Genomic DNA, 12500 nt, shown 5'->3' with positions numbered 1-12500 from the left:
CACACTTTCCTGTCATAACCTCATGCCGGCACATAAAACACACTGCCAACAAATGCACCCGTGCTTGGGAATTCAAGAAACCATTTATCTTTTGTTTCATTACGCTTCGCTGCATTCAGGCAAAGATAAATCATAGTTAATAGATGGGACTGGTTTGGAAGCTCGGCAAACATCAAAGGAGAAAACAAAGATGCCAATATTTAGGTTGGAAAGTCAACGACCGTGCACAATCTTCTGTTTTGCGCTCATACACTATGCATGAATTACGTAACCAGCACGTTTCTATTGGTTAGTTCCTCAGTACGGAGTAAACAACTATTGGGTTTTGTGCACGGTCAAGGCAAAAAAAAGAACAAAAACCTACAACAAAGAAAGTTGTCGGGTTTCATACCATTCCCGTCCATTAACTATGGATAAATGAACAATTTTTTAAAAAGTTAAATCTAATGGAAGGGGGGATTTAAAAATTATCGAAGCAGCTGTGTTGCAACCAGAGTCCGCAAAGACACGTTAAATATTTATTGTACTGGAAGTATTTAGTAGGCCAGCGTAAAATTTGTGAAAATTTTTGGAGGATGGCACTGAATCACGTTCAACAAGTTTCTAAACTTTGAAGATACCTAATTTTATCTAAATATCCTCCTGCTCTTTTATTGTTGTGTTAACCCATTACAATGTCTGTAGTATATTTTGGGTGTCTCTAAAACGAAGACCTCTAAAACGAAGACCCTAAGACCCTAAGACCCAAAAAACTCCAAAACGATGACCCCCTAATTTTCTAAGTAGTTTTTACCTTAGTGAAGTTTTGCTCATTCTTTATCCGGCCAATAGGGAGCTTAAGCAACGACAACAGCGACGGCAACGAGAACGTCGTCTCAAAATATAGATTTGCGTTATTTTAATCGCTTCGTGACTATTTCAACGTTTTAATATGACAAGGGTGTGGTTAATTCCTCAAAGATGACACCATTCGGAACGGCACTCCATTTTTTGTGAGGAAATGAAAATTTATCCTCAAGTGCTGACGTTCCTCATTAAACCAAAAACTTGGCTATAGATCGTTTTCACGTGACGTCATCATTTTCTAAAATCCAAAACTAAAGAGCCACGAAAGTTTTTATCCTCATCAGGCATAAGAGGCGAAAAATTTGTATCCATTTGCAATTTTAAAGCTCAATAGCGTGCTTCGTTTGGAAACCAGAGCATTTTGAATTTCTGAGTTATAGCGGTGCGTGACACGAGGCGACGATCAAGTTTATGAGAAATATATATTATCTCATGGTTTTGAGCCTTTTTAGAATTTAAAGCATTAGGAAAAGTGCTTAAGTAAATAGCTGTTTGTTCAGTACAGATGATCACTCGCCTAGATAGCCAAAGTAAGTAACAGATGTTGACACTATTTTCCGGCCGCCATATTGGTGCACCACAGATGTGCACCAACATGGCGTTTTCATACTGGGCTCTGTAAATTTCTGCGAAACATTTCGACGAATATCTGAAGTTTGGGGAAACGCACGGGCCTAAAACTTGGAGAAGTGTCCTTTTCATTTATCTTCTACAACATCACGAATTCTTGACTTTTTCCACTGGATGGTTTCCGATTTATTTTTTATTGCGTGACAGTGAAAACGATCTATTTCACGTTGTTGTTTTGCGGACGACGGCAACGAAATGGACAAAAGTGAAAAACGCACGAGCAGGGCGTGCGAAGCTATTGTTTTTACCCACTAAATATGCAAATCCGTGACGTTCTCGTTGCCGTCGACGTTGTCGTTGCTTAAGCTCCCTAATAACGCAAGAACAACAACAACAACCACCATCTTGAGCTGAGCAACCAAGCTCTCACACTTTGGCCGGAACTGGCGTCGAAATATGAAACCCCCATTTGGCGCTAAAAATATAGGCAGGTGGATAGCGCGGTTTGTTTTGTTAATCCTTATCCACTGGATAGCGATTTATCCGCTGGATAGCGTTATCCAGCCTTCGAACAACTGGGGTCAGATATTTTATTGGTCTTTCTAAAAGTCCCGTCATTTACGCCTATCTGCAGATTGACCTGGAAACATTGCATACCTAGAAGGCTTCGGCGCCCGGAAATCTTCGGAAAGTGGTCGCAAATCTTCGGAAAGTCATCAAAAACGCCGTCATCAGTATGTTTGCATAATAAAAAGAACAGTACACGTTAGCTCCAAGATATGAATTTTATGTTCGATCTTCTCGCCACCGTTTAATATCCTCTATTTATATGATGATTGCTTCGCAAGAAGCATGAAACTCGGAGTAGCAAATGAAGGTGTTTGAACTAGTCCGAAATGCCGAAACGTCCTTAAATAAACTAGTCGGAATTGACATAGGTTCGTTGATCTCTTTCCGGCAATTTCCCAAGTAGACATACTTTCTGATCTTTTATGGACTTATACCTAAAACATAGTACAACACAAGGTAACATTCTTTATTTCACATGATGCGACCACTTTCTCGTCTTTTGTTTTACACTTAAACTGTCGTCTTTCATTCACATTTTGCTTGTAAAAAAATTAAGGCCATTAGTCTACCTTTCTGAGACCTTTTCTGTCGGATCAGCCTAAGAGAATTTCCCACGTGAATGCCTACGCACAGAAATCATTTCTGGGCAAACTATTACAAGCAAATGAATCACTACTAAGATGTCAGAATTAAATCAAATTAAATCATGTTCGATTCACACAGCAATCCATGGCTGGTCCGATGTAAGGTACGATTCCTAGACAGAACAATTCACTTGCTAAACTGTGCCGGGAAACACGGCAATGTGAGCGCTCTCTCTTCCTCCACATGATTGACAGAAGGAAGCAAATCGGTAGGTAGCCTAACTTCCGGCCGAGTGTGGGAGCCTGGTTACTCAGCTCAAGATGGCGGACAAACTCATCGCAATATGAACAAAATTGGCCGGATAAAGAAGGAGCAGAACTTCATTAAAGGTAAAAACTGCTAAGAAAATTAGGGATCTTCGCTTTAGAGTTTTTTAGGTCTTAGGGTCTTAGAGTCTTAGAGTCTTAGGGTTTTAGGGTCTTCGTTTTAGAGGTCTTCGTTTTAGAGAAACCCTAATACTTTGTTACAGAAAATTCTCCTTTCAAGTAAGCTGAATTTCTGAATCAAATTCTCAACTTATAATATTGTTGTTTTGGCTATTCAGAGTTAACCTAATCTATGTTTATTTCGGTAATTTGGAGGGAAGCAAACAATTGGCATTTTGCTTGGAACAACTATAGCAAAATATAATTGCAACTAAAAGGTTTCCTTCTAGTGTACCCAATATGAGGTGCTATGACATGTTAAGTATCATTTTGGTTATTACTGCGGCTAAATTCACTTATTTTTGAACGACTGAAATACATTTCTAATTTTTCAGGGACCTCATGCATTTCTTTTTTCCCCTCGGTCTTAATAAATTTGCCTTTATGGACCACTTGAATGGCAATTTTAACAACTTAATTTTGAAAAAAAAAAAAGCGAAAATCTTAACATTTAGCTGCGGGCCCCCGCGGAAACAGTGTGTAAATATTTAGGTGGAAGAGAAACCATTTGGAAATTTAGTGGTATCTTTTTTGCTCCACTTTTTAAAAGATAAACGCATGAATTGAAATCCAGATGGAAATCCATTAGCTGATAAGCTCCTAAAACGAATTTCCACTCAAATACTGTCACAGCAACCAAGACTCGCGTTGACCTTGAAATTTTTAAAGAAATTTCTCTCGTAGCACTGTTGGCTTAAAAGAGAATCTCGCTGGCATAGAAACGCACTATAATCGACGGAGAGCTGATAAACACCCGAAGGCAGCCATGTTTGATTTGAGCTATTGAAGTCACATGACAAAGCCTCGACCAATCAGACATTTTTCGCCAGTGAAGCCGCTTGTGCGCCACGTCCGCCACGTGTGGTTTACGTATTTCTGACCCACAGTTCCTTGCTTGTGGAGTTTGATCTGAGTTAGAAATAATAATAATAAAGATTTATATAGCGCCAAATCCGTAAAGTCCAAGGCGCTGTTTACAATAAAAAAAAAAAAAAAAAAAAAAAAAGAAGCTAATTAATGAGAGAGCTTTTTTTTTGTCCAACAACATGGCGATCACGACGTAACGTGAAACTCTGAAATTCCTTGTACCAATTTATTTTTCGGATAACTCGCCCACATTTTTCATCATGAACGAGATCGTGGAGATGGAATAATCGCAAAAATGCAAAGTTAAATTTTGAAATGACGTTTTCCGTTCCACAACGTTTAACCTGTGAAATGTTCTAATGATATACAGTTCAACATTTTGCAATGCTTAATAAGATTTACCAACAGATTTTCACCTGTTCGTCACCGGTTTAAGTCTTTCATTGCAAGATAAGCAGGTATTGTAAGAAAAACAACAGTTTCCAAGATTCAGCAAAGTTCTTGGGGCGTTAAAGTTATAGTCCACTTTATTATTCAAAAATTTCGAGATTCTTAGAAAATGTTACAGGAGTATTCAACCTTGTTCCCAGGGCTTTTCCCTCACTTGGAGGGGGAAGCGCCCTTGGAACGAGGTTGATTACTGCCTACAATAGCTACCTTTAAAACGCTGAGAACAAATTGTAAGCCAACACTTAATTTACAGAAAAGATAAAACAAAATACCTCCAAAATTATCCATTTGAAAATAAAAATTTTTCTTTCCAGTGGACTTTCCCCCGTTTTTCTCTTGCTTTCCTACACGGTAGTTGCAGATTCTAGTACGTAGCGCTTTTCATTGGAAAGGTATAAGGGAATCTTGGGTTTCTTTACATTTTGTTTCATTAACATACCAGTTTGCACAGATGGCATCAATCATGCTATTTAAAAATTGACTTCAAATGCTAAAAGAACTTGTTAAACTTTAGTTAAACCTCCAATTTTAAGCCTTTTAGCTTTGATAACGAGCCACTTATTAGCCATCAAAAACTGATAAATTCTTGGGTGACAGAGGCGCTACTGATTCCATAATATTCTTTTCAAAAATTCGGATTTCAAAGCATCAATGCTCAGAGCTTATTAGAGCTTATGCAATGCACTTTCAATATTAATTACTTTATTATCGGCTGACTGATTAGAAAACGTTAGCCTTATGCTAATAAAGGAAAAATATATCACATCTTAATGGAAAACATAAACGAAGTCTTTATCTAAGTCAACTACAAAGGGACTGCCAACATTGTTTATAGCAACAAAGTAAGGCACGACATTTTGGAAATACTGTCCATCTATTTTACTTAAAAACTTGCCTCCCAGTGTAAAGAATTGAAGCCTATGGTTACCTGTATCACACACACAATGAGTCGGTTGTACTTGTCAATAACGAGTCCACAAAGACCATTAAACTGGCCATCATTAGACCCCTCACAGCCAATGTCATGTAAATACACTCCTGTTTTGTCAAATACCTTGACACATTTAGCAAGGCCATAAGAAACAAAGAATTTGTCCTGGTGATAAATAGCGCAGCATGGGGATTTATCACAGTCTGGGGCACTGAAGGACTGAAGCAAGACATTTCCGTCAGAGGAGAGGACCTTGATTTTGTTGTCCCCATCGTCAGTAATGATTATACGACCATCACTCGCAATGGAAAGGCGAAGTGGTTTAAGAAGATGTTTATCATTAATGTGTTTGATGAAGTGACCCTCCTCACTGAACACACGAAGCTTATTGTCACTTTCCCGAACTAAAGTCAGCAGGTCGCCAGAGTCTGTAAATGCCACAGACCAAGGTGCACCATCAAGTATTATCTCCCCTCGAAACTTTCCTTCACAGCAAACCAGTTGAATTCGTTCATTCTCGTATTCTACAACAGCAATCGATCCCGTTTTCGGGCTTACTTCAATATCGATGATGCCATCAAATTCTCCTTCTCCCGTCCCTTTTGAACCAAACTGAAAAGCAAATTGATATTGATGCTGGAAAACGTGCACAATCCAAGGACTGCCAGTCAGTGGCTGTCCATTCACAAGGATCTCCAATCTGTGTTGTCCGGCACCTTCTGGAGTATATGTCACCATGTATTTGCCGTCTTTGGTGTCTTTAATGTCTGTTTTTAGTTGATCACCTTCTGGAGTCAATATGTCGACTTTGATTTTATCATCTTGTTGATAACATTCAAATCCTTTTGAATCCTTTGTAACAATGACGAAATATGTCTCCTTCCTTTCTTTTACTTCCTTGCTGTCTTGACCTTCAGCTAAGCACTTTGAGGGATCAGTCTTGTTGACAACAACTCGATCCATGAGATCGAATTTCTCTTCCACCAAGTAATGTATATGTGGCGACATGTAAAGATCGGGTTTTCTTACATTTAACAGTTCATTACAACGTCCGAGGATGGCATGATTTGTTTGTAGAATTTCGACGCTGAAGTTTCTTTCTAAGATACTCTGACAGCGTTCGAAGCAGCTTTTCAGTTTGGTGACGACCAGCTTGAAGTTTTCCAGTCGCGTTGCGTGATGTTTTTGTTCCGCTTCATAATTTCACGAAACTTGTCCTTCATTTTCCTCTCGTGTTCTCGCAAATCACGAATCAATTTTTCCACAGTGTCTGTCATTTTCTTTTCCTCGTTCAAAATTTCAATTCTGTTTCTGTTTCTTAGGTCAGTTTGTTTCTTAATCTCATTCTCATATCTGACAATTTCCGCTTTTACTTTGGCCACAGCGTCGGCCATTTGCATCTTTTGTTCTTGTGCAGCTTTCTGAGTGTCTGTCTTAGAGTGTCGATCATGACTCACTACAGTACATTTGTGGCAAATCAGAACTTTACAGTCTTCGCAGTAAAATTCGAGGTGTTGATCTTCATGATATTGCTGTGAACACATCACGGGTCTGTGGATCAACTCTTGCACATCTTGCGCTTGCAGTTTGTTCATCAAAACATTGCGATGACCCCTTGTGGCCTTCAAGCGTTGGTGAGCTTCAAAACAAGATGCGCACAGAAAATTCTGGCACACGAAACAGTAACATGTTGCCGTGTTGTTCTCGTCACAACTGTTGCATCTTTGAGACTGTACCCTGCCATCTTCTAGAGCGAGAACATCCACCAATCGGTTGAGATGAAACGATGACGGCAAATTCTCGAAGGTGTATGTTTCGGGAATTTGGAATGAAGTCTGGCAAACTGGACATTTGATTGTCGCTTTTAGCTGTCTCCTTGCGAAGTTTGCATGTCTGTCGAGACACTCCAGGCAGAATGAGTGAAGGCATGGTAATGTCTTGGGATTTTTGACTGTCTCTATGCACAATGGGCATTCTGCTTCCTTTTTAAGAATCTTGAAAAGCTGTTGAACATCCATGATGAAGCCAAGCAGCGCAAAATGAGGGCGTGTGAAATAGTGACGTCACTGAAATCCCGGAACTCTTTGCGGTCGAGTGGATGATCCAGCTACTTACCGCTTTGACTGTCACGGAGTCTTTTTTATGGCATTCTAATGCACTTTATCTCGATCTAACACCCATTTTAAAACCCAAAATTTTAATTTGGCTTAAAACTCAGGGTGCTTGCCATATTAAGCTAAACCGACCGTCCAGAAACCTCTCGGACGAAGCGCTGAAAATGGAACGACATTTTCCGATTGTAGCGATGGAACTAAATGACGTTCCTCTCTTCCTAATTCTCCCACTCGGTGGTTTTCCTAAACCATCATGGAGAACGCAATAGTTCCAATGCTTTGCTTAGATTCTGATGAGTGAAGCCCTCCACTTCGCCGTTCCCATATCGCCAAAAAATTCAAGTGACGTCTGCGTGACTGATAAGCCATGTTAAAATGAAAACACTTTCTACGCCAATTCATATTTTTCTTTTCAGCTCTAACCTCGACAGAAAAGTGCTTGTCCTTAATTGGAAAAAGGTGTAACCAGCTTAACACATCACTGCACAACCTTGTTCCCAGGACATTTCCCTCACTTGGAGACGGAAGCCCTCCCGCCGGAACGAGGTTGATTACTGCCTACAATAGCTACCTTTAAAACACTGAGAACAAATTGTAAGAAAACACTTGATTCACAGAAAAGATAACAAAACAAAACACCTCCAAAATTATCCATTTCAAACTAAAAATAATGTTTTTCTTCCAGTGGACTTTTCCCCGTTTTTCTCTTGCTTTCCTACAGGGTAGTTGCAGATTTTAGTTCGTAGCTCTTTTCATTGAAAAGGTATAACGGAATCTTGGCTTGCTTTACATTTTGTTTCATTAACATACGAGTTTGCACAGACGGCATCAATCATGCTATTTAAAAATTGACTTCAAATGCTAAAAGAACTTGTTAAACTTTAGTTAAACCTGCAAATTGATAAGGAGCCAGTTATTAGCCATCAAAAACTGATAAATTCTTGAGTGACAAAACTGCTACTTATCCCATATTTTTTTTGTAAAATTTCGAATTTACAAAGCATCATTTCTCCGAGGTTATGCAATGCACTTTCAATATTCATTACTCTATTTTCGGCTGACTGATTAGAAAACGTTAACCTTATGCTAATAAAGCAAAAATATATCGCATCTTAATGGCAAACAGAAATGAATCCGTTGTATGAGTTGGCCACTATAAGACTGCCACCACTGTTTATAGCAACAAAAGAAGGACAGCCATCTTCTAAATGCTGTCCATCAATTTTACTCAAAAACTTGCCTCTCAGAGTGAAGAGTTGCAGCCTTTGGTTACCTGCATCACACACAATGAGTCGGTTGTACTTGTCAATAACGGGTCCACAAGGACCATCAAGCTGGCCATCACTGGACCCCTCACATCCAATGTCATGTAAATATACTCCTCTTTTGTCAAATACCTTCACACAATTAGCAAGGAGATAAGAAACAAAGAATCTGTCCTGGTTACAAATAGGGCAGGATGGGGATTCATCACAATCTGGGGCACTGAAGGATTGGAGCAAGTCATTCCCATCAGGGGAGAGGACCTTGATTTTGTTGTCCCCACAGCCAGTTATGATTATAAGACCATCACTCGCAATGGAAAGGCGACCTGGTTTATCAAGATGTTTACCATTGATGTGTTTGATGAAATGACCCTCCTCACTAAACAAACGAAGCTTATTGTCGTTTTCGCGAACTAAACTCAGCAGGTCGCCAGAGTCTGTAAATGCCTTCGACGAAGGTCGACTATCAAGTCTCATCTCCCTTCGAAACTTTCCTTCCCCTGAACCAAACTGAAAGGCAAATTGATATTGATGCTCACCAACCTGCACAATCCAAGGACTACCAGTCAGCGGCTGTCCATTAACGAGAATCTCTACTCTGTGTTGTCCGGCACACTGTGGTTTGTATATCACTGTGTATTTGCCGTCTTTGGTGTCTTTAATGTCTGTTTTTAGTCGCTCACCTTCTGGAGTCAATATGTCGACTTTGATTTTATCATCTTGTTAATAACATTGAAATCCTTCTGAATCATTTGTAACAATTATGAAATATGTCTCCTTCCTTTCTTTTACTTCCTTGCTGTCTTGACCTTCAGCTAAGCACTTTGACGCACCAGTCTTGGTAACAACAACTTTATCCATAAGATCCAATTTCTTATCCAGCAAGTAATGGATATGTGGCGACATGTAAAGATCGGGTTTTCTTACATTTAACAGTTCATTACAACGTCCGAGGATGGCGTGATTTGTTTGTAGAATTTCGACCCTGAAGTTTCTTTCTAAGATACCCTGGCAGCGTTCGAAGCAGCTTTTTAGCTGGGTGACAACCAGCTCGAAATTTTCCAGTCGCGTTGCATGATGTTTTTGTTCCGCTTCATAAATTTCACGAAACTTGTCCTTCATTTTCCTCTCGTGTTCTCGCAAATCACGAATCAATTTTTCCACAGTGTTTCCCATTTTCTTTTCCTCGTTCAAAATTTCAATTTTGTTTTTGTTTCTGAGATCAGTTTGTTTCTTAATATTACTCTCATATCTGACAATTTCTGCTTTCACTTTGGCCACAGCGTCGGCCATTTGCATCTTTTGTTCTTGTGCAGCTTTCTGAGTGTCTGTCTTAGAGTGTCGATCAAGACTCACTACAGTACATTTATGTCAAATCAGAACTTTACAGTCTTCGCAGTAAAATTCTTGGTGTTGATCTTCATGATATTGCTGTGAACACATCACAGGTCTGTGGATCAACTCTTGCACATCTTGCGCTTGCAGTTTGTCAATCAAAACATTGGGATGACCCCTTGTGGCCTTCAAGCGTTGGTGAGCTTCAAGACAAGATGCGCAAAGAGAATTCTGGCAAACGAAACAGTAACATGTTGCCGTGTTGTTCTCGTCACAATTGTTGCATCTTTGAAACTGTATGGTGCCATCTTCTAGAGCGAGAACATCCACCAATCGGTTGAGATGAAATGACGACGGCAAATTCTCGAAGGTGTCTGTTTCCGGAATTTGGAAGGAAGTCTGGCAAACCGGACATTTGATTGTCGCTTTTAGCTGTCTCCTTGCATGTCTGTCGAGACACTGCAGACAGAATGAGTGAAGACATGGTAATGCCTCGGGATTTTTGTTAGTCTCTATGCACAATGGGCATTCTGCTTCCTTCTTAAGAATCTTGAAAAGCTGTTGAACATCCATGATGAAGCCAAGCAACGCAAAAATGAAGACGTGTTAAATGGTGACGTCACTGAAATCCCGTGACTCTGTGCGGTCGAGTGGATAACCACGCTACTTTCCGTTTGAGTGACACGGAGTAATGTATATATTTTTTTGACATTCTAATGGAACGACATTTTCCGATTGTAGCGATGGAACTAAATGACGGTCCTCTCTTTCTTATTCTCGCACTCGGTGGTTTTCCTAAACCATCATGGAGGACGTAATAGTTCCGATGCTTTGCTTAGATTCTGAGGAGTGAGGATGACATCGTTGAGAATCATTAGTTAGGACTGCTTGTGACCGTTCAAAAGAGCCTCTACGACTTTTCTATGAAAAAAAATTTGAAAAAAAAACGCGGGAAAATGTTTCGTGTAAAGCAAATATTTCCGCATGAAGGAAAAAAATTGAACGTGTTTCCTCAGTTTTTGGTTTTCACGTCACGCAAAGAAAAAAGAAAATCGCTTACCATTCAGAAATAATAATGATAATGATAACATAATAATAATAATAATAATAATAATAATAATTATTATTATTATTATTATTATTATTATTATTATCATTATTTAATAACATCCTGAGCGCTACTTACATTCAGTGATCAACAGCGCTTTACAACTTAAAATACTACAATAAAATGCAAATTAGTAAAACTAATACATGCATATTAATAAAGCAGAATATTTATACTAATGATCATAAACTTAATTAGTAATACTAAGAAGAGTGAATATCAAACAGGGTACGCTTTAATGGCTACACGAAATAAATAAGTTTTAAGCTTACATTTGTAAATAGCTGATGACTGGATATCACGTAATTCAACCGGCAAATTATTCCATAAATATGGAGCGGCAGCAGAAAAAGACCTATCACCTAAAGTGACAAGCATTTTCCCTTTAGAAGGGTCTAACAATAAACTTTGATGTGATCTAAAATTATACATAGATCTAGGCTTAATGTTAATTAATTCTATGATATACTTGAGCGCCAATCCATGAATAGCTTTATTAAAGCTATTCAAATTAAGATCTTAAAATGAACACGATGTTGTACTGGTAACCAATTCACTTCATAAAGCGCGGGAGAAATATGCGAGTACTTTTTTTAAGTTCAGTACAAGTCTAGCCGCAGCATTCTGCACACGTTGCAATTTAACAATTTGCGACTTGGGAAGGCCATACAAAATTCCATTACATTAGTCTAAACGGCTGGTGGCAAAAGCATGAATAGCGTTAATAACGAATCACTAGAAAAATACTTCCTAATCTTTCTAATATTATGTAGGTAATAAAACGCGGTATTACAGATTTTAGTTACTTGCGTTTACATTGACAACTTGTTATCGAATCATGCACCAAGATTTCTAACACACGAACTAGGATAAATATCATATTCACCTACAGAGATATTGCATACATCATTGATCTTAGCTAATTGTTGTCTAGTTCCTATTAATATCAACTCAGGCAGTTTTATCATCATTAATCATTACCCTATCCCCAATCATCCAAATCCTTAAGTCACTGATACATCTATTCATAACACTAATAGTTTCATCCAGACTGGATGTATCATCAGACTTAAAACTAAGATACAATTTCGTCTCATCAGCAAAACAATGTACGTTAGAAAGATGTTTCTCTATGATAGTAAATAGCTTAGACGCATAAACTACAAATGATTAAGGCCCAAGGCTACACCACAGTCCAAGTCAAAATTATTTGATAGAGTTCCATGTATACAGATTCGCTGACTTCTCTAAAAAAGATAGGAGTAGAACCAATTGAGACCATTCCCACGTAGACCAGCTTCATTATGCAAACGATCGAGCAACGCATCATGGGTCACTGTGTCAAATGCTGCACCGAGATCCAATGAAACCAGC

The 12500-nt window shown here is 38.8% G+C and overlaps 4 protein-coding genes across 4 annotated transcripts; all 4 read right to left on the bottom strand.

The window, feature by feature from the left end:
- Positions 1-4432: 4432 nt before the first annotated feature.
- LOC137973952 (tripartite motif-containing protein 2-like) lies at positions 4433-7332 on the bottom strand. The gene has a single exon (XM_068820859.1). It carries the CDS (start codon positions 6310-6312, stop codon positions 5257-5259), a length of 1056 nt encoding a protein of 351 aa, XP_068676960.1. The 5' UTR covers positions 6313-7332; the 3' UTR covers positions 4433-5256.
- LOC137972627 (E3 ubiquitin-protein ligase TRIM71-like) lies at positions 6438-7322 on the bottom strand. The gene has a single exon (XM_068819366.1). The coding sequence runs from the start codon at positions 7320-7322 to the stop codon at positions 6438-6440; it is 885 nt and encodes a 294-aa protein (XP_068675467.1).
- Positions 7333-8530: 1198 nt separating the features above from the next.
- On the bottom strand, positions 8531-9976 carry LOC137972626 (E3 ubiquitin-protein ligase TRIM71-like). Its single transcript, XM_068819365.1, has 2 exons — positions 9517-9976; positions 8531-9402 (listed from the first exon to the last, which is right to left on the bottom strand). The coding sequence occupies exons 1-2, from the start codon at positions 9974-9976 to the stop codon at positions 8531-8533; spliced, it is 1332 nt and encodes a 443-aa protein (XP_068675466.1).
- Positions 9977-10054: 78 nt separating this feature from the next.
- On the bottom strand, positions 10055-10591 carry LOC137972625 (E3 ubiquitin-protein ligase TRIM71-like). Its single transcript, XM_068819364.1, has one exon. The coding sequence runs from the start codon at positions 10589-10591 to the stop codon at positions 10055-10057; it is 537 nt and encodes a 178-aa protein (XP_068675465.1).
- Between the last annotated feature and the right edge of the window lie 1909 nt (positions 10592-12500).

The sequence above is a fragment of the Montipora foliosa genome, chromosome 10, assembly GCF_036669935.1.
Source record: "Montipora foliosa isolate CH-2021 chromosome 10, ASM3666993v2, whole genome shotgun sequence".
Classification (NCBI taxonomy): Eukaryota; Metazoa; Cnidaria; class Anthozoa; order Scleractinia; family Acroporidae; genus Montipora; species Montipora foliosa.
This window is presented reverse-complemented; position numbering and strand designations above follow the sequence as displayed.

Bases quoted from the DNA above. Each gene is read 5' to 3' on its own strand.
- LOC137972627 (XM_068819366.1), bottom strand. From the start codon at position 7,322: ATGGATGTTCAACAGCTTTTCAAGATTCTTAAAAAGGAAGCAGAATGC.
- LOC137972625 (XM_068819364.1), bottom strand. From the start codon at position 10,591: ATGGATGTTCAACAGCTTTTCAAGATTCTTAAGAAGGAAGCAGAATGC.
- LOC137973952 (XM_068820859.1), bottom strand. From the start codon at position 6,312: ATGTCGCCACATATACATTACTTGGTGGAAGAGAAATTCGATCTCATG.
- LOC137972626 (XM_068819365.1), bottom strand. From the start codon at position 9,976: ATGGCCGACGCTGTGGCCAAAGTGAAAGCAGAAATTGTCAGATATGAG. The intron at 9,403-9,516 runs GTGCGTCAAAGT...GTTATTAACAAG, and splicing joins AGTTGTTGTTACCAAGACTG to ATGATAAAATCAAAGTCGAC.